This window comes from Schistocerca serialis, chromosome 2 (genome assembly GCF_023864345.2).
Source record: "Schistocerca serialis cubense isolate TAMUIC-IGC-003099 chromosome 2, iqSchSeri2.2, whole genome shotgun sequence".
Classification (NCBI taxonomy): Eukaryota; Metazoa; Arthropoda; class Insecta; order Orthoptera; family Acrididae; genus Schistocerca; species Schistocerca serialis.
Window position 1 is genome coordinate 961523672 of NC_064639.1, and position 22820 is coordinate 961546491.

Genomic DNA, 22820 nt, shown 5'->3' on the forward strand with positions numbered 1-22820 from the left:
GAAATAAAATGTTCAAACATACCTACGTTCTGTATTTTAATTTAAAACACCTACCTGTTACCAACTGTTCGTCTAAATTTGTGAGACATATATTTGTGACTATTACAGCGCCATCTATCACAAAGCGAAAAAAGTGGTCCAACTAAAACATTCATATTTCTTTACGTGCTACACGAAATGCAGTAAAAAATGGGGGTTCCTATTAAAAAAAACGCAGCTGATATCCGATTGACCTATGGCAGCGCCATCTAGCGGGCCAACCATAGCGCCATCTTGTTTCCCCCTAGTTTCGTTCTTTGTAGTTTCTTTCGTTTGACGCTTATTTCGTGAGATATTTGGCCCGGTCACGATCAATGGACCACCCTGTATACTGTGTTCGTACATCATGAATTACACCAAAGAAAACGGTTTATTCACAAATAACCAAGACGGATTCAGAAAATATCGTTCTTGTGAATCGCCACTAGCTCTTCATTGACAAGAAGTAATGAGTGCTGTCGACAGGGGGCTCTCAAACTGATTCCGTATTTTTAATTTTCCAGAAGGCTTTTGACGCCGTTCCCCACAAGCGACCTATAATTAAATTGCGCGTTTACGGAGTATCGTGTCAGTTGTGCGACTGGATGCGTGATACCTAGTCAGAAAGGTCATAGTTCGTAGTAACTGAATGAAAGCCATCGAAAAAAGCAGAAGCGACATCTGGAGTTCTCCAAGGAAGTATTATAGGCCCTTCCTCTTCTTGAACTATATAAACCATTTAGGATGCAATCTGACCAGCCTTCTTAGATTTTTTGCTGATGATGCTGCCATTTACCGTCTCGTAAAGTCATCAGACGATCAAAATCAATTACAAAATGATACAGACATGATATCTGCAAGGTGCAAAATGTGATAATTGACTCCGAAGTCATCCACAAGCGTAATAAAAGGAATCCGCTAAATTTCGGTTGCACTCCTTTCCCATCGCAACTTCCACCATCTACCCCTCCCGGATGATGAGCTTCACCCTGACATCTACCCTTCCTAGCAACTCTAACCCCATCTTCCTGCCTCCTCCTCCGGGCACCCTCTCCTCCCCCTCCCTCTTCCCGAGCGGCTTCCGTCTCCTATTCCCCCTCCCTCTCTTGTGCCCCTTTTCAGTGTCTCTGCACTTCCTCCTGCCATGTCTTCCCTCTTCATCTCCTGCCCCACGTGTCTCCTGCCACTTATTGTACCTGCTGCCGCCCCTACTCTCTTCATCCCGCCGCTTCCCCTGCTGCCCCTTGCTCTCCCCTCCTATTCCATCCTCTCTGACCTTTCCCTCGGCAGGTCCCACTTGGCAGTTTTATTCTTCGTCGTGTGTGTTCCAAGTGGGTTGTAAGTGTGTTGCTCCAGAGTGTTTTTGATACTGTGGGCGACTTTTAACCTGTGCATGCGCATTCAGTGTCTTCTCGGTGTTTTAAGAATCGCCAACTGTGTTTTTTTTTTAATTTTCTGGTGACTCTTTTAACTGTCCCCCATGAACGTATCCATGTAAGTGTATTTTTACCTCCATATTTCTCCCCTTACTCTGTTTTACATTCCCCGTTTTTATCGCCTTATGTATGTATCATTGTATTCTTGTTTTAGTTGTTGTGTCACTCGGCTGAGGAGCGGCGGATTGTGCCGCTGACAGCCCTCCCATGCTCATATGGGGCATGGGAATGAAATCATAATAAAGAAAAAAAATTTTCGGTTGCACGATAAATCTCAGATCTAAAAGCTGTGAAGTCAAGTAAATATTTGGGTAGTACATCTACAAATAACTTAAACTGGAACGATCACATAGATAATGTTGTGGGGAAAGTGAACCAAAAAACTGCTATCTATTGATAGAATGCTTAGAAGATGCAACAGGTCTACTTAAGAGACTGTCTACACTACACTTGCTCGCCCTCTTCTGGAGAACTGTCGTTTGGTAAGGGATCCGCTTTAGATAGGATTAATGTAAAACATCGAAAAATTTCAAAAAAGGGCAGCTAGTGGTGTATTATCGCAAAATAGGGGTGAACGTGCCACAGATATAATAAGCGAATTAGGGGTGGCAATGTTTGAAACAAAAGCGTTTCTAGTTTCTACAGGATCTCCTCATTAAGTTTCAGTCACCAACTTTGTCCTCCGAAAGTGAAATTATTTTGTTGGCGCCCACTTACATACGAAAAATTATCGTTGTAATAAAATAAGAGAAATCAGAGCTCTTACAGAAAGATTTAAGTGTTCTTTTCCCGCGCGTTGGTTGAGAGTGGAACGGTAGAGACGCAGCTTGCAGATGGTTCGATGAACCCTCTGCCAATTAATTGTTAATTTCAGAGTAATCATGTAGATGTAGTTCTAGATAGATACATGTACTGTATGTGGACGAGCATTGTCCTGTTGGAAAATGGTACCACGATGCTGCAGTATGAGAGGATGTCCGTGACTTAGGGTTGTGCCATCAGACTTCCCTCAGTCGTTAGCAGCCATGATCTGGTGCCTTAGCGGGTGGCTCCTCACACCATGACCCGCAGAAGTACAACAGCTGTGGCTCTCCAAAACAGTGAAGGAACTGGACCTCTTTCCAGGTCACCTTCCTACCCCCAACGACTGTCACCAAACACAATGTGACTAACACTAAACACAATGTGACGCCAGTCATGGGCAGTGCATGCTTTCCAATCACGACACCAAACCAAATGCAGCCAGTCATCTGTGTTGTGTTAAAGGCAGTCTATGGATGCCAGGGAAATTTCCTAATCTGCCTAATCCTAATGACTCAGAATGTTGCAAGGAGTCAATTTCTCATTCTCAGATGGCAAATGCAGACGAGGACTTACGATGTGCGTGGGAACAATACGGCGATCCTGCAATATTGTGGTCACATGTGGCCTACCGGAACCATGACGACGAACATGCATGTCCTTATGTTCCTATGGATTCCAACATCGGGCTACTGTCACTTCCGAATGCCCACCAAATCTGGAGTTTACGCGATTCGACTGGCTGGACAAATGAAGGTCCGCAATAAGGGTCGTTTCAGACTGTCAGGTGCTGATAACACTGTCTCACACAAGTAGGCGGCAGTTCGCTGCATCTTCGTGTCCTTCACAGCGCCCATTAAAAAAAATTTTTTTTTTTGAGTCATCAGTCATCTCACTAGTTTGATGCACCCCGCCATCATTTCCTCTCCTGAGCCAACTCCTGCATCTCAGAGTAGCACTTGCAACCTACGTCCTCAGTTATTTGCTGACTGATTTCCAATCTCTATCTTCACCTACTGTTTGTACCCTCTACAGCTCCATCTGGTACCATGGAAGTTACTCCCTGATATTTTAACACATGTCCTATCATCCTGCACCTTCGCCTTGTTAGTGTTTTCAACATATTCCTTTCCACGCCGATTCTGCGGAGTACCCCATCATTCGCTACATTATCAGCCCACCAAATTTTGCATATCATTCTGTGACACCACGTCTCAAATGCTTCGATTCTCTTCTGTTGCGATTTTCCCACCGTCCATGTTTCACTACCATACAATGCCGCGCTCCAAACGTACATTCTTAGAAATTTCTTCCTCAAATTAAGGCCACGAATGCCCTTTTTGCCAGTGCTAGCCTGCTTTTAATGTCCTCCTTGCTCCGTCCGCCGCTGGTTATTTTGCTGCCTAGGTTGTAGAATTCCTTAACTTAATCTACTTCGCGATCATCAATCCTAATAAATTTATCGCTGTTCTCATTTCTGCTCCTTCTCATCACTCACATCTTTCTTCGATTGACTCTCAATCCATATTCTGCACTCATTAGACTGTTCGTTCCGTTCAGTAGATTCTGTAATTTTTCTTCACATTCACTGAAGGTAGTACTATCATCAGAGAATCTTATCAGTGATATCCTAATTTTAATATTTCAATCCCACTCTTGAACCTTTCTTTTATTTCTGTCATTGCTACTTGGATGTATAGATTGAGCAGTAGGGGTAAAAGACTACATCCATGTCTTACAGCCCTTTTAATCTGAGCATTTCGTTCTTGGTCTTAAACTTCCAGTATTCTGTCTTGGATCTTCTACCTATTGCATATCATACATCTACAGCTTACCCTTTTATTTCTCTTAAGTTCGAACACTTGCACCATTTTACATTGTGGTGTGCTTTTACCTGGTCGACAACTCCTATGAACGTGTCTTGATTTTTCTTCAGTCTTGCTTCCATTATCAACCTCAACGTCAGAACTGCCAATCTGGTGCCTCTTCCCTTCCTAAAGTTAAAGTGATCATCATCTAACAGTTCCTCATTTCTCGTTTTCATTCTTCTGTATATCAGTATCTTACAGCAGCTTGGATGCGTGAATTGTTAAGCTGACTGTGCGACGTTTTTCGCACCTGTCGGCTCGTGCTGTCTTCAGAATTACACGGACGACGTTTTTCCGAAAGTCTGATTCATTTACGCCCTTGTATACCCTAGCAGTCCAGATAATTGTGCAGTCCTAAAGCATCGACTGGACATCGACTAGCGCAGCGCCGCGAAACGGCCTCAGACACGAGCGCCAATGGAAAGAACGGGCAGCGCCACACCTCCACGAAGACAGAGTTCAACGCCCCCTGTTAACACTGATTTAACCTGCCGCCTATAGCTGGTTGCCCCAGTTAGGTTGCAGACTTCGATAGCATCAGTATTGATTAATAGGAAGACGATACTTAGCCTGCGTTCTGCGAGTTGTAACAGTAGTTACGTGTAATTGCACGTAGGAGGCATAAGCAGTTACGTTTCTTTTCTTTTTAGAAATAAAGTGATCAATTAACCTTCAAGTGTTATGCAGAGATCACTTTGGATTCCTGACATCGGCAATCGCAACTTCTCTCCTTTTTTGTTTTTGCCCGTTCTGATTCCGACAACAAACAACAAAACAATGACAACACAAGACGCAAAGACACTAATGCACTTTGGTCACTAATCATCTACATACCAGACATCTGACCACATTTTCTGAGTATTTCATTTTTTTGTCAGTCAGTGTATTTCCAGTACGTCTTGTATAGTAGGCGGAACCAGCATAAGACAGCAGTTAATGGTACGGCATGTCTGGAGTACACAGGATGAGGCTGGTGAACACTCACCGTGGACTGGAGCCACAGGGCGGCACGCCCGTAGTAGCGCTCGTCCGCCTGCTGGTCCGTGTTGTAGAGCAGCCGCAGCTGGTCCGCGTAGTCGGTGCGCCGCACGTGCACCCCCGCAAACACCACCTCCTGCGCAAAAGGAAAACACCCCGAGGTGTCACTCACTTTCAAAATACGTCACCTGGTAGCACCACAATTCACATCTAATGCTGCACCGCATTACCATTCACTAAGGAACAATGCTGATAGAATAAATAGCCGCTTCAGTTGCCTGTAATTTTCTGAATTTATTCCATGACCGGTTTCGAAACTTACAGCTTCATCTTCAGATGCCACCAAATAATAATCACTACCATGACGGGCCGTCCAGACGGGCGCTGTGGGTGCTGGTCCTACGCTTCCATGCGTTGTTTTGTCGTGGGTGTGATCCCCGATGAATGACTGGCCCGACCGCAACAGATTCAGGTTTCCATGATATAAGATGAACATCAACAGAAGCAAAACGAGGATAATGGAATGTAGTCGAATTAAATCGGGTGATGCTGCGGGAATTAGATTAGGAAATGAGAGGCTTAAAGTAGTAAAATGGTTCAAATGGCTCTGAGCACTATGGGATTTAACATCTATGGTCATCAGTCCCCTAGAACTTAGAACTACTTAAACCTAACTAACCTAATGACATCACACACATCCATGCCCGAGGCAGGATTCGAACCTGCGACCGTAGCAGTCGCGCGGCTCCGGACTGAGCGCCTAGAACCGCTAGAACACCGCGGCCGGCCTTAAAGTAGTAAATGAGGTTTGCTATTTGGGGAGCAAAATAACTGATGATGGTCGAAGTAGAGAGGATATAAAATGTAGACTGGCAACGGCAAGGGAAAGCGTTTCTGAAGAAGAAAAATTTGTTAACATCGAGTATAGATTTAAGTGTCTTTTCTGAAAGTATTTGTATGGAGTGTAGCCATGTATGGAAGTGACCGAGCGAGGTGGCGCAGTGGTTAGCACACTGGACTCGCATTCGGGAGGACGACGGTTCAATCCAGTCTCCAGCCATCCTGATTTAGGTTTTCCGTGATTTCCCTAAATCGTGTCAGGCAAATGCCGGGATGGTTCCTTTGAAAGGGCTCGGCCGATTTCCTTCCCCATCCTTCCATAACCCGAGCTTGTGCTCCGTCTCTAATGACCTCGTTGTCGACGGGACGTTAAACAACACTAACCTAACCTAACCATGCATGGAAGTGAAACGTGAACGATAAATTGTTTGGACAAGAAGAGAATAGAAGCTTTCGAAATGTGGTGCTACAGAAGATTGCTGAAGATTAGATGGGTACATCACATAAGTAATGAGGAGGTACTGAATAGAATTGGAGAGAAGAGAAATTTGTGACACAACTTGACTAGAAGAAGGTATTGGTTGGTAGGGCATATTCTGAGGCATCAAGGGATCACCAATTTAGTATTGGAGGGCGGTGTGGAGGGTAAAAATCGTAGAGGGAGACCAAGAGATGAATACACAAAACAGATTCAGAAGGATGTACGTTGCAGTAGGTACTGGGAGATGAAGAAGCTTGCACAGGATAGAGTAGCATGAAGAGCTGCATCAAACCAGTCTCTGGACTGAAGACCACAACAACAACGACAATTATTTGCTGGCACATGAATATCTAGCCTTAAGCTTCGAAACCAGTCGCGGAATAAATTAAGAAAATTACTGGCAACTGCAGCGGATTTTTATTCTGTAAACTATCTTCCTCAGTTGCGGATGTTCATCTGATCAAATACATTGTCAGGAACAATGAATTGAAACGTCATAGCAGATTAAAACTGTTTGCAGCAAGTATCTCGAACGTGGAAATTTGTCTTCAACGCTGTTGGGATGTGAATCCGTTCCCTTTGTTTGCACAAAAACACTACTTATAATTTCAGTACAAGTTAGAGTTCAGCATACAACACAACCCTTGCATTCCATACTGCGTCCAGTAGAAAAAAAAGTTCGGAAACGATAATTTATCAGTATAACAATGGCGTCTGCGTTCTAGGGGTTGAATGAACCTCGGACCCTTCTGTGTCCGGATGACTCTCACTTTCACTTCGCAAAATATCATGCCCTTACATGGTTCAATGAAACGACCATCAACTACATCTTCGGCGAAGGGGAGTAAGTGGAGCTTGATTACTGGTGGCACCTGCGAAACGCTCACAACTCTCTTGAACGCACATCAAGGTACTGTACGTTCTTTGCAAATTATTTACGCAGTGTTTCCATAAGCCCCCAACTACACTCATGCTCATAAATTAAGGATAATGCTGATACATGGTGAAACAACGCTCTGGTGGGCGGTTTGCGGGTCTAAATCATCAGGTATGACCATGAGGTGCATTTGACCTGCGGTCGTTGCACGGTGGTGCTGGCAGCAGTCCACACACGCAGAGGTATGTTGGTGCATGTCAGAGTACGGCGCAGGGAGTAAGCGTGCAGGCTTTTTCAGACTTGCTAATGGTGAGTGTGTGTTGAAAATGGCTCAAAGAACACATATTGATGACGTTATCAGGGGTAGAATACTAGGGCGACAGGAGGCTGGTCAAACACAGCAGGTCGTAACACGGGCCCTCTGTGTGCCACAAAGTGTGATCTCATGATTATGGCAACGATTCTAGCAGTTAGGAAACGTGTCCAGGCGCTGCAGTACGGGACGTCCACAGTGTACAACACTACAAGAAGACCGATATCTCTCCATCAGTGCCCGCAGACGGCCACAAAGTACTGCAGGTAGCTTTGCTCGGGACCTTACCGCAGCCACTGGAACAGTTGTCTCCAGACACACAGTCTACAAACGACTGAACAGATATGGATTATTCGCCCAGAGACCTGTAAGGTGCATTCCACTGACCTCTGGTCACAGGAGAGCCCATAAAGCCTGGTGTCAAGAAAACAGTACATGGTGACTGGAACAGTGGTCCCAGGTTATGCTCACAGACTAGTCTAGGTATAGTCTGAACAGTGATTCTCGCCAGGTTTTCATCTGCCGTGAACCAGGAACCAGATACCAACCCCTTAATGTCCTTGAAAGGGACCTGTATGGCGGTCGTGGCTTGATGGTGTGGGGTGGGATTATGATTGGTGGACTTACACCCCTGCATGTCTTTGACAGAGGAACTGTAACAGGTCAGGTGTTCCGGGACGTCATTTTGCACAAGTATGTCCGCCTTTTCAGGGGTGCAGTGGATCCCACCTTCCTGCTGATGGATGATAATGCACGGCCCCACCGAGCTGCCATCGTGGAGGAGTACCTTGAAGCAGAAGATATCAGGCGAATGGAGTGGCCTGCCTGTTCTCCAGACCTAAACCGCACCGGGCACTTCTGGGATGCTCTCGGCCGACGTATCGCTGCACGTCTTCAAACCTCTAGGACACCAGGAGCTCCGACAGGTACTGGTGCAAGAATGGGAGGCTACACCCCAGCAGCTGCTCGGCCACCTGATCCAGAGTATGCCAACCCGTTGTGCAGCCTGTGTACGTGTGTATCGTGATCAGATCTCACATGATGTTGGGGTATATGCGCAGGAAACAGTGGCGTTTTGTGGCACATGTGTTTCGGGACGATTTTCTCAACTTACTTGTGTCGTGTGTCTTCCCTATGTGCCTATGCTATTAGCGCCAGTTTTGTGTAGTGCCACATTGTGTGGCACCACATTCTGCAAATATCCTTAATTTATGAGCGTGAGTGTTGTTGCGGAGTGCCGGGTGCAGTGCGACGCTCAGCACAGCATCACATCTAAGACAGTATGATCTGAATTGCAAGCAGTGAGAAAGAAAAGGGCAAGAACCAAAGGGGAACAGTAACAGTGGAAGAACAAGAACGACGTGTTTGGATTAGAAACGGCGTAAGACAGGAATGTCTTTCGCCCATACTGTTCAATCTGTACATCAAAGAAGCAATGAAAGAAATAACAGAAAAATTTAAGAGTGGGATTAAAATTCGCTGATAAAATTGTATCCTCACTGAAAGTGAAGAGGAACTAGAGGATCTGTTAAGTGGAATGAATAGTTTAGTGGGTACAGAATATGGATAGAAAGTAAGTGGAAGAAAGATGAAAGTAACGATAAGTGGCCGAAATGAAAACAGCGAGAAACTTAACGTCATAATTGGGGATCTCAAAGTAGACAAAGGAATTCTGCCACCTAGGTAGCAAAGTAACCCATGATGGAGGAGCAAGTAGGACATAAAAAGAAGACTGGCTCTAGCAAAAAGGACATTCCTTGCCAATAGATCCAACATATGCCTTAGTACAAGGAGAAATTTCTGAGAATGAACTTTGGCGCTCAGCGTTGTATGGTAGTGGAACGTGGACTGTGGGTAAACCGGAACAGAGGATAGTTGATGTATTTGAGATGAGGTGCCACAGAACAATGTGCAAAATTTGGTGGACTGATGAGGTAAGAAATGATAAGGTTCTCCGCAGAGTGGAAGAGGAAAGGAATATATGGAAAATACTGACAAGAAGAAGGGGCAGCATGGTAGGATATCGGTCAAGACATCACCGAATAACTTCTATGGTACGAGAGGGAGATATAGCGGGTAAACACTATAGATAATACCCTGTCCAGAGTCTCCAACTGGACCGAAGGAATATCTTTGGAATGAGTTAGACAATCAGCTCCAGGCACCAGCATTGAACATCACTATCTTCTCTGGTTTCGGCTCTTGATAAATAATGGGTTGCTATTCCTCCAGATATTCATAAACTTCGCTGAAAATGTCCCCAGCAGGGTTCAAGCCTTGATAAAGGCGGAGGTTTGACACACTTTAATTAATATGATCATATAGCGTACATGTTCGTTTCACACAAATTTCAAGTTTATAGTTTTGTTATTACGAGCGTTCTCGCACAGTAATGCCTCACTGAATGTTTTTCCTGATGTGTAAAAATGGAGAGGCTTTTATCATTTTATAGTTACAGATCACAGTCTTTCATAACAGATTGTAGTAGAATGGAGTATTGCTATTAGATTATTTGTATCGTGTTGTGGGGCAGCGGTTAAGTTGTAAAAATAATCGTTTGCTGTATAAAAGTTTGAATGTTGTAACATTTCCCGGCGGATGCACCATATGTGGGGCGGCGAATAAGTTGTAAAAATAAAATCTAATTGCTGTATAAATGCTTGCATGTTGAATCAGTTTCTGGCTTTTAGAATGTTGTTAATGCTGTCTTTCGCCGTTCTCAACACTGGCTCTCTATTTACTTTTTAGCACCCAGAAAGTGATTTAACAAAACGTGGAGCCAGTAATTAGAGATCCTAGTGCCCACTTCATCTGAGAATACCATTATAGCTGCAGCTTATAGCTCTGAGGAATTAGGAGATTGTCTGGGATTTCTAATCAAAAACGGTTTTCCAAAATAGTTGAGTATATTCTGAAATTCACTGATAAAAACCACAAGTATCCCTACAACCTAACTAACAGAGCAGTTCAGAGTCTAATGCGCTGATGCAACTATAAATGTCCGAATTAAATGTTAAAAAGAATGCTCGCCATAATTTGATGCGATATTTCATCAAACGCCACGCTAAATAATTGGTAGAATGTCTGTCCCGCGACGGCACGTGAAAATACGACAATACGCAAACTGAAGCTAGATAATGAAAATCATCCCAGAATTAACACTTCACTTGAAATGTTTTCATGGTTCCGCGTATCTCTAGTAACTTAATACGGCACCCGAGGCTGTTTGTTTGTAGCAGTGATACCGATGCGACGCGACTCCTGACGCAGATGGCGTGTCATTCAGCGTCTGGAGAGAACTGGGGCCTTTTTTCCTCGCGCAGCGTTCTTATATATATAGCCGCAGTGCGGACGGCTAAGGGAACGCCTGATCAAATCGGCTCTCTCGAATAGCCGCTGGGCTAGTAACGCACCACTTCAAGTTACATAATAATTTATAGCTTCTTTTGCTGATGGCCGATGAAGCTCTTAATTTAAACGTGCATTCAGCACGCAGGTAAGTATTGATAATAAAATTTTGACGTGGCTAAGTTAAATATTTTGGGCGAGAGAATTAATTTAATTACACTGCACGCAGTAGATGAGCTCTGAACTGGCCCTTTTGAGATCCGCTATCGCTATAATTTTATAGGTATTCAAAAGAAACTTTTCACATCTTCATAGTCATAGCGGACCTCCAACCTATTTAAATCTAAACATCCTAGCCTTATTTATTAGCCTACTTAATCTATCTTGCTTCCTTCAGTTTCGAGATGAAAACCAGAAAATCATGAATTTCCACTAAAATCTTAATTTGTGAAATCCAAAGTACTTTTTTTTTATTAAATCATTATGAAAGATGAATTTTGAAGTCTCTAGCTCTTTTCTGTTGCGCCAATGATTTTTTTTTAGAAAAACGTCCAAATTTCGAAAATGGCTGAAGTTATCGAACTGATATTTAACACACATTAATTTAGTATTATTCCTGACCTGCTAGAAAAGTTTTAGGTCATTTGCTTGATTTTTAAGGTATTGCGCAACATTTATGACGTCAGAGCTAGTTACAGCAGACTGGCTGGCACACAATGGAAACTGATGTGAATTTACTACAGCGTGAGTAGGTTGCTTCCCTACATCACCCTCTACTTAAATTTTTTTGTTTATGAATGTTAATGAATGAAAAAAAAATTTAATTACAAAAAGGGAAGCAAGAGTACAGTTTAACTCCCTATGAAAAATCAAAATTGAAATATATACCTGTAGAGACATTAAAGAAAACTGATCACCTACATTAATTATTTAAATTGTAGGCATGTTTACTGCCCTTTAAACAATGTCATTACTCAAAATTTTAAGCAAAGTCAATGAAATATTTTGGCATACATATTGCCTTAGACAAACAAACACATACAAATTGAAAAATTATGAAAATCTTAGATCCATTAAATACATTAAATACATTTTTACATACACAAATTCAAAGAAAATAACATGAACATAAACAGATGATTATCTCTTAGCAGTCTTTTCTAAACCTGAAAGAAAAGTTCACAAATAATTTTTACACACGTGGTTGTAGCCGCTTTGGCTGGCGTCCTACACTTCCATTCACAAGGGTAGAGGAGGGGAAGTTGCTATGGTGTGCGTCCTTCACGTTCTCTCTAAATTACATGGGGGAAAGGGGAGGGGTCACTGTGAGTTGTGTCCAAGTCACTCCACGCTTTCACGCAGCTACCAGGCTGCCATTATCTGGTTTGTCCTGTAGAACAAACAAAAAGAGTGCCTCAGACTCTGTTCACTTAATATCTATGGGTGGGTCACAATGAAATGGGGATATATACATTTTATCCTTCAATATTTTGCTGGAACAAAGTTAACAGAGCTTTTTCAGTTTTACTCTTACGGTTACTTAATTGTCATAAAATCGGTAAACAAATGGCTCAAAACGCCGTTAGTCACGTACTAGAGAAAATTTATGCTCAAGGCATACAATCCTAAATTCTATTCAACATCAATTTATTATTTCTGGGCCGGAACACTAAACCAATGCTCGGTACATTCCTGACAAATCTGCATTTTATTTACTTAACTGACTCATCTTTGATTACCTTATTCTTAGAGATAGTATGAGTATATTTGATTAGTGGTTGTTTTCTCAGCTTCTTTGTACATGTGAGTAACTTTTGGTAATAGTACAGTTCTGAGTGTTCAAAACACACTACGTTTAGTTGACTACAAAATCCACTTATTGGTCCTCTGCTGTTGTCAGTTCCACATCTGCAATTAGGTACTTACTTACTTTGAAGTGTATTTATGCTGAGCTAAAATAATGTTTCACGTCTGTCAGTATGTTATTTATTTATTTTGCTAGTGTATGTACTTATTTAACACTCACTCTATTAGTATTTAAAGCATAGGATAGCACATTTATTTCATATTCATAGTGTACTGCAGCTGATTAGTTTGCTCACGTGGCAATCCATTTCCACTCGATCGGACGCTGAAACCTCAGGTAGTCTCTCTCCGACCTACCACTAAAATGCATCAAGTAATTATGGACGAGCGTAATGCTAAATTCCTTAAACCTATAGGACACCATGAGCTGCTCTGTCTCATCTAACATAAGGGTACCTATGGTCGCATTCACGCCTCCAACTCATAACCTCAATACGTGTAGGTGTATCCTGTCACACACTACACTACAATAATGGCCAGCTCCAACGTTATAAATACTTCAGGGAAGTGTGCTTCACGTCTCAACCACAAACACTGCTCAATTCTATTACACTGCCTTTCCTTGCTACACCAGGTGAGTTTAATCTTACAACTTATCTGCATATTTTTCCTAACACTAAGCAATCTCTTACTATTTCTTAGTTAGCTCATAATGCATACACTAGGTTTCACTACCACTTCAGATCCTGCTTGTACATGAATTCATATATCGTTTTAAATTACTGTTGGTGGACCATTTCAAATAAAACAACTCTTTTTACTTACTATATTACCAGGGTTCTATACATAATTGTTACTCAAATACGTTTTATCTTAATTACATCATACTTCTCTGTTGTTTACGTCACTGTTAGGTTTGTCACATTAGGTATTTTTCTTCACTAATCGGTGGATGGAATGGTTCCAGAACTCATGGCTTGATAGCCATGACGGAAAATTTTTGTATTAGAAAGAAGGGGTCAAAACTTTGGTGGATAGAAAAGATGAAGAATGAGTGAGACCTGAAAAGGAAAGAAGATCTCACACAGCTGGGACTGCACAGCTGCCACACTGTGTAGAGGTTACAGAACAACCTCCTCCCTACAGCATTCATTAGCTTAGTGCTGTATTGATAACCATACCGGAAAATTTAATGTATGAAAGAAGAGGTCGAACTTTTTGTGGATAGGAAAGATGAAGAATGAGTGAGACCTGAAATGGAAAGAAGATTTCACACAGCTGGGACTGCACAGCTGCCACACTGTGTAGAGGTTACAGAACAACCTCCTCCCTACAGCATTCATTGGTTTGATGCTGTATTGATAACCATACCGGAAAACTTAATGAATGAAAGAAGAGGTCGAAATTTTTTGAGGACAGGAAAGAGGAAGAATGAGTGAGATCTGAAATGGGAAAGAAGATCTCACACAGCTGGGACTGCACAGCTGCCACACTGTGTAGAGGTTACAGAACAACCTCCTCCCTACAGCATTCATTCATAACCTTTGACTATGCCAGGTCGATCTGAAAATACCTTATGATGCCTTTTTAGAACCTGTCTCAGTTCTTCCTTTTGATTGTCTGAAATCTTATCGATTTCCTGCAATTTAGCTTCTATTTTGTCTAAAATAATTGCTTCTTCTTCTTCTTCTGTGTTCAGCTTACTGTTACTAAGATTAACACCTTCGTCCCAATACCTCCTATTTTTCAGAACTCGTATAGGCAGCTCCCAAGCTTCATGATCAGTTACTACATGTTTATCACTAAAAGGTACTATAATTACTCCGGTTATTGGCAAGACCATTTTTAACTGGCTTCTTTCAAAGTCAACAACACTCTGATATTTTGACAAGAAATCTATGCCAATTAAAACGTCAATACTGAGATTGTTTACAATTAAACATGGATGATCAATTAAATTACCATTAATGTTAAAGGGTAGTAAAGCTTCTTGCTTTACCGTTTTTGAAACCTTGCCAGTAGTACCAATTATTCTTAGTCCTGATACCCTCATTACTGTAAGCTTGTCTTTACCAGGTAATGCATCAGAGAAGGACTGAGATATTGCACTCACCTCACTTCCACTGTCTAAGAGACAACGTACATTGATACCCAACATATTCACTATTATTATAGGGTGGCTTATTCTAGGTTGTACAGGTGGTTCCTCAAATTCATCTAGTAGTTCCTTTTGGATTTGTCTCCAACTAAAGTGATCGACATCTGTCTTCATTACATTTAGGTCACAGTGTGTAGGGGTTTCCTGAATTACATTTTCAGCTGCCTTTTCCAGTCGGTCTATTAATTTTAAATCGAAACACCGCACGACTTCATTACATTTAGTTTGCTGAACATAACCCAAATTACTGTAGTCTGAGCGATTCTGCGTCTCCAGACCGGGCATAACACTAGTTACAGTTAAACCATTTTTACCATTATCGTCTGTTTCCTTCTCAAGTGACAACTGGTCACAGCTACTGGGTTCATCGACCCTCAACAGCCTACCCTCTACATTCTCACTTATCTCTTGTCCTAAATATATTAGTACATTATCAACATCCTGCACAGGCACTTTAGATAAGAGCACATCATCCTCATCGTAAATATAAGCATGAATTTCTTCTGCTTCTTCACCTGTCAATTCAGTATTTTGTAGCTCCTCCATATCGTTACACTGCTGCGCCTTCTCTTTCTCTTCCCACTTTGAAAGCGTCTCTAACACGGTATCTATCAAATACTGTGAGTGATCTAATATTTCTGTTGTATCCTCAGATGCTACCGACACTTCATCCATCTGTTCAGTTTGACTATTCTGGTTTGTCTTACCAATTCCCGTAACTACTGGCTTAGGAAAAGTAACCGCCTGGTGAGCGCCAGTGTCTTCATAGACGGGAACTAGTTTTCCTGCCTCGGCCTACTATTGTTTCCTTTATTTTCATTATAGTTAACTGGCATAGCACTACTTTCCGTACTGTTGTTTACATACATATTTCTGTTTGGAACAATATTATTATCCCTTGGACGCCATTGTTGGTTCTGATAATTATTTCCCCAATTCCTACCTCTCTTAGGATGGCGAACACCTACTGTTCTGATGTTTACATTGCCATTTTGCTCGTTCCTAAAATTACTACTATTGTTATTAGCATTTCTGTTATTATGTGCTAGCTCCTCATTGGCAGCAACACGTTCTACACGTTCCAAATACTCAGTGAAACGATCCAGATTGTCTCTAGGGGCTGATATAATTCTAGTTTGCCAATACCATGGCAGTTTGGCTTCAAGACCTAGTATTATCATTTCAGGTTTCAGCTTTTCGTCCAAATGTGACAAACGTGAAATCCATGACCTAGCAAACTCTTTAATGGACTCCTTGCCTGCATTGAAGCGTTTTCCACTCCAAAATTCTCTCAACACTTCATTTTGCTTATTGCTAGACCAATACTCATTAATGAAAGCTGTTTTAAACTCCGCTAATGTTTTACACTTCAACATAACATCAGCTGACCAACGCATGGCGTCACCTGCTAAATGGCTTCTAACAAATGAGATTTTCTCTCGTTCAGACCAAGTTGGTGGAATCACATCTTCAAAATCGTTCCAGAAATCTAGCGGGTGGATATTTTTATCTGGATCAAAACGCAAGAACTGCCGACACCCGATAAAAGCGGCGTTTGCAGCTACAACTTGTTGTGTACTACCATTACCAGAAGTTACTGAAGCTACTTTACTCTCAATGTTAGCAATGTTAGTACTGATATTTTCTACTTTCATTTCAACATTATCTACTCTTTGCACAATATGAGTAGTATCACTTTTGATTGCATCTACGTCTGCTTGACATATGTTTACTTTTATATTAACATCTTTAAATCTATCTGAGCACAGTTCAGATTCCGCCTCGATCTTTTCTGTTAACATGTGCTCCAGCTTCGCATCTTCCATTTGGAAGTCCTTGCGAACCTCAGAAACTTCGGATTTTACTGTTTTATACATTTCAGAAAATTGTTGAGCAACCTTTTTCTTAATATCCTCATGGTTGTAATCAATTTTATAATTCAAACTGTCTAGATCCTCTTTCAACTTATTGCAACCAGCCTTGAAGGTATCGTTCATTACCTCCAATCGTTTATTAAAATTTGTTTGGCTGGCCACAATCTCAGACTTTAATTCAGCATTACTGTTTTTGACCTGTTCACTTATTTCAGACTTTAATTCAGCATTACTGCTTTTGACCTGTTCACTTATTTCAGACTTTAACTCAGCTGTCATTTGTGCATTACTGGCAGCTATTGCTTGTAATATAACATTTAAATCAATAGCCCCAGCATCTTTGGGTTGCTCACTAGCTGGCTTTTTATCACACTCAGGTGACAAAAAACTAGCTCCAATACCAGAATCATCAAAACTAAATGAAACTTCTGATTGATTAGTCATATCTAACTTCTCCTTCTTAAACTCTACCATCTCTGATGACTGTTTCATTTTTAATTCATCAGAGAAACTATCATCCAATAAATTTACAATTTCTACTTTCTGCTTTACTACAGGGGTCTCTATTATTGAATCATTGCCCCTTCGCACACTACTGTCAGGAGACAATACTTCATATTTCACTTTAACATTACTACTTTCATGCATGTTTATACTTGAAACGTTGTCTGAATTTACAGTTCCCTCAACAGACATAGGTTCTAATTTAAGTTTAAAGTCCGTTTCTTTTGGCGGTTCCATCGCCGACAGTCTTTTAGTGCAGGTTAGTAAAATTTTTAACAGCTTTTCACTTAACTTAGTTCCTTCTGCACGACGTATGGCGTTGCCGGCGCGGCGTACCAGGATTCCTGATGCGACGTGGCACGTTGAATTGCAGACGGCTCTCCGACGGCTGTTGTGTGTTTGCGTGGCCCGCAATTGCAGGCGCTGCGCCGGCTGCTCCAGCGGACGACTGCGGTGCGGCGAGACTGGCTTCTCGCGATGCCGGCAGCACCGCTAGACTCAGTGCCAGCTCCGTTAATCCAGATGTGTTGTTAATCCAATTGCGTCGTCCACATGCACACGTAACACTTTCACTGTTCTATTACTCAGCTGCGTGTCGCATTCCACTCGCGAATCCGAATAGTTAAAAATCACTTTCACTTAGTTGATTTCCCGGCCGATGCACCATATGTGGGGCGGCGGTTAAGTTGTAAAAATAATCGTTTGCTGTATAAAAGTTTGAATGTTGTAACGTTTCCCGGCCGATGCACCATATGTGGGGCGGCGAATAAGTTGTAAAAATAAAATCTAATTGCTGTATAAATGCTTGCATGTTGAATCAGTTTCTGGCTTTTAGAATGTTGTTAATGCTGTCTTTCGCCGTTCTCAACACTGGCTCTCTATTTACTTTTTAGCACCCAGAAAGTGATTTAACAAAACGTGGAGCCAGTAATTAGAGATCCTAGTGCCCACTTCATCTGAGAATACCATTATAGCTGCAGCTTATAGCTCTGAGGAATTAGGAGATTGTCTGGGATTGCTAATCAAAAACGGTTTTCCAAAATAGTTGAGTATATTCTGAAATTCACTGATAAAAACCACAAGTATCCCTACAACCTAACTAACAGAGCAGTTCAGAGTCTAATGCGCTGATGCAACTATAAATGTCCGAATTAAATGTTAAAAAGAATGCTCGCCATAATTTGATGCGATATTTCATCAAACGCCACGCTAAATAATTGGTAGAATGTCTGTCCCGCGACGGCACGTGAAAATACGACAATACGCAAACTGAAGCTAGATAATGAAAATCATCCCAGAATTAACAATTCACTTGAAATGTTTTCATGGTTCCGCGTATCTCTAGTAACTTAATACGGCACCCGAGGCTGTTTGTTTGTAGCAGTGATACCGATGCGACGCGACTCCTGACACAGATGGCGTGTCATTCAGCGTCTGGAGAGAACTGGGGCCTTTTTTCCTCGCGCAGCGTTCTTATATATATAGCCGCAGTGCGGACGGCTAAGGGAACGCCTGATCAAATCGGCTCTCTCGAATAGCCGCTGGACTAGTAACGCACCACTTCAAGTTACATAATAATTTATAGCTTCTTTTGCTGATGGCCGATGAAGCTCTTAATTTAAACGTGCATTCATCACGCAGGTAAGTATTGATAATAAAATTTTGACGTGGCTAAGTTAAATATTTTGGGCGAGAGAATTAATTTAATTACACTGCACGCAGTAGATGAGCTCTGAACTGGCCCTTTTGAGATCCGCTATCGCTATAATTTTATAGGTATTCAAAAGAAACTTTTCACATCTTCATAGTCATAGCGGACCTCCAACCTATTTAAATCTAAACATCCTAGCCTTATTTATTAGCCTACTTAATCTATCTTGCTTCCTTCAGTTTCGAGATGAAAACCAGAAAATCATGAATTTCCACTAAAATCTTAATTTGTGAAATCCAAAGTACTTTTTTTTTATTAAATCATTATGAAAGATGAATTTTGAAGTCTCTAGCTCTTTTCTGTTGCGCCAATGATTTTTTTTTAGAAAAACGTCCAAATTTCGAAAATGGCTGAAGTTATCGAACTGATATTTAACACACATTAATTTAGTATTATTCCTGACCTGCTAGAAAAGTTTTAGGTCATTTGCTTGATTTTTAAGGTATTGCGCAACATTTATGACGTCAGAGCTAGTTACAGCAGACTGGCTGGCACACAATGGAAACTGATGTGAATTTCCTACAGCGTGAGTAGGTTGCTTCCCTACAGTGTCACAAGTGAATGAAGTTTAGGCATGACACGGTTGTCAATCCGGCCCTTCGTATGTTGAATTTCTGAGCAAACAAACGAACACACAAAAAATCGTGGAGGGGGGGGGGGCGGGGGGAATGTGAGGGGAGAGGACCACCAATTTGCAGACACTTTCTACTCGCTGTCTCAGCTTCGGCTGCTGACAATGGTGAAAGCTTACGATAAGAAAAAAACAATCTAGAACGCGTGGCTATTGTTCTTGGGTTTCACTCGTTGGCGATGGCTGTTTGTTTCCACAATTAACAGAAAAAAACATAACTCAACACGCTTTATACTCTTTTTTTCCACAAATGTCTTGAAGGCATTCCCTGCATTTACGACAGTTAACCGACTTCGACCCGAATGAGTCATCAGAACCAGTATCCTGTTACGAAAGTAATTTAAAACTTCTAAGGACTGCAATGATCGTCAGATGCTCACAGGAACAATATACGTAATCACTGAAAATACTTGTAAATAAACGAAGCAGTTCACAGTGGTGCCGGCCGGAGTGGCCGAGCGGTTCTAGGCGCTACAGTCTGGAACCGCGCGACCGCTGCGGTCGCAGGTTCGAATCCTGCCTCAGGCATGGATGGGTGTGATGTTCTTAGGCTAGTTAGGTTTAAGTAGTTCTAAGTTCTAGGGGACTGATGACCTAAGTAGTTAAGTCCCATAGTGCTCAGAGCAATTCGAACCATTTTAGTTGACGCTGGTCTAATACTTAAACTCTTTATTGTGTTGCAGGGGCAGACAAGGCATAAGATAAAGTCCGAGCAAAATGTAGCGAGAAAGGAAGCGACAAGAAATACACAACGAAGCTTCAGATTCGTTTATAATGATCACTGAAGCTGTTACAGGTTCAAAGACGGAGCTGATAATTAACCTGGGTCATTTTCGTTAATCAATAGAAAAATGCCTATGATATCAGTATATTTCTCTTGTAACTAGTTTATTGATCGGCAAAATCACAAAGCTTCAGCTGGTCAACAAAATAAAAGAAATAAATTCACGAAAAATGAAACTATGTAGCGTACGATAAAAATAATGCACACAAAATACAATGCTGTCACCGAGAGAGGTGGTGCAGTGGTTAGAACACTGGAGTCGCATTCGGGAGGACGACGGTTCAAACTCGCGTCCGGCCATCCTGATATAGGTTTTCCGTGATTTCCCTAATCGCTTCGGGCAATTGTGGGGCTGATTCATTTGAAAGGGCACGGCCGACTTCGCTCCCCATCCTTCCCTAATCCGATGGGACTGATGACCTCGCTGTTTGGTCCCTTCCCCCAAATCAACCGACCTACCAACAATGCTGTCAGAAGTGGAAGTAGTAGCTAACTCGCAAGCACATAGAGAAATCTACATTGTTAGTACAGATGAATAAGTAGTGTTGTTGAAATAAAGGCTAATCCTCTAATGTGTATGTAACTAACTATTCACGTGTGGTATTGTACATTCATTTGACGTATTTAAATAGTATTTAAAAGTGATTATATGAGTTTTTTAGTCAAGTTTATTTCAAAAATAGCACTAAAAAATCAGCGTATTCTACGTGTCTGCGAGGAGAGGATACATGAGGTACCTAAAAGTAGTCGTAGTAACACGAATTATTTATATAAGAATGAAAAACCGAGTCGAAGCCGACTGCGGGGAAGAATGTTTTGATTCGAGAGAGATGTAGGAAAACACAAGGCAATACTGACCCTACGATTTGCGTAAGGAAATAAATATAAGATAAAGCTTATATAATGTTGACTGGAATATACTCCTTGAAATTCTGAACGTTTGAGGGATAAAATAAAACACACGCAGCGAAAGATTATCGTCATATTGTAAACAACCAGACTGCAATTATAAGAGCTGAAGCACATGAAAAGGAATCAATAGGCATGAAGAGATTCGGATAGAGTTGTTACCTATCAGCCAAGTTATTTAATTTCTATATTTATTACGCACCGCAGGAAACTAAAGATAAATATGGAGAGGATATTAAATAATTAACGTAGTATGCAACTGGATGATGGTCGCAGATGAAGGAACTGCAATGCAGATAAAACTAGAAACCATTTATTAATCCATTTTCCACGTTTTGGTGTTAGCCGTCATGAGAATCCTGGTTCAGATAAAGATCAGCGGATTACATAGTGGCATGATTCACTTGCAATAAACATGAGAGGTCTGGTCATCGGGGCCTGGAATCTCATTGACTGGAGTAGAACTGTCTTCAGTGATGAGTTCAGCTTCGAACTAAGCCCCGCTGCCGAGTGCATATGTGGACTGCTGCCGGCACCACCATGCGACGACCGCAGGTCAAATGCACTGCATGGTCATGCCCCAAGGTGATTTAAACCCGCAAACCGCCCACCAGAGCGTTGTTTCACCATGTATCAGCATTATCCTTAATTTATGAGCACGAGCGTAGAAAATAATTTCCACATAGAAGTAAAACTTATTGTGGAGAAAAATAAGTTTTTCGCAACTGGAGAGTTTATTCATCAACTTCATTTTTTATTATTTTAGCCCCTTAATATCAAAATAAATTTCTACTTGAAAGAAACAGATCAAAACTCAAATTTTGTAACCAGTAATGAAGTGTAATAGAGTACATAAAGTCATCTCTGTTACACCTGTCAGATGTAACTGGACATGTAATTGAGCTGCTGAGAAGCATAAGGGTCTAAAGCACACAATCATCCATTTTGAGACTGTAGCATTTAGGCATGCTCCTGACGTCTATTGACCTTAGGGTTAACCCGCATCTTTTTATAGTCATAATTTATCGCGCTAAAATTCAATCTTATGATATTCTGTGAGCTTAATGTGCAACAAACACGCCACAGTAGTTTCATTGTTCTGACTCCTGGTTCCCGCCAGTAAGAGGCAGGCAAGGTCATACATGTTCAGTATCGCCTACCGCTCCAATGGAGGTAACACGCGAGGAACAACACGCGGCTTTGAAATTCTGCTTTCGTCTCAACAAATCTTCAGCTGAGGCCTACACAATGTTACAGGAGAGTCTGTTCTTCCATACAGCAGAGCTAGAAAGGGAGTTTAAAATGTTTAAAGAGAGGAGACAATCAATTTCCAAGGAAAGTGGACCCGGTGCTCCAGTTACTGCTCTAAGGGTAGAAAACATAAACACTGTTGCTGCCATTGTGAGAGACGATTGACGGATTACCTTGTAATCACTTTCTGAAATACTGAACATTTCGTTGGGTGCCACGCACACGTTGGTGA

General features: G+C 41.6%; 1 protein-coding gene across 1 annotated transcript in view; it reads right to left on the minus strand.

Moving 5' to 3' along the window:
* The window catches only part of LOC126458349 (galactoside alpha-(1,2)-fucosyltransferase 2-like), a 312099-nt gene that overhangs the window by 42693 nt on the left and 246586 nt on the right, over nt 1-22820 (minus strand). Inside the window, exon 5 of the mRNA XM_050095315.1 lies at nt 5109-5237. Coding sequence (XP_049951272.1) covers nt 5109-5237 — 129 coding nt within the window. The remainder of the gene's footprint in view (nt 1-5108; nt 5238-22820) is intronic.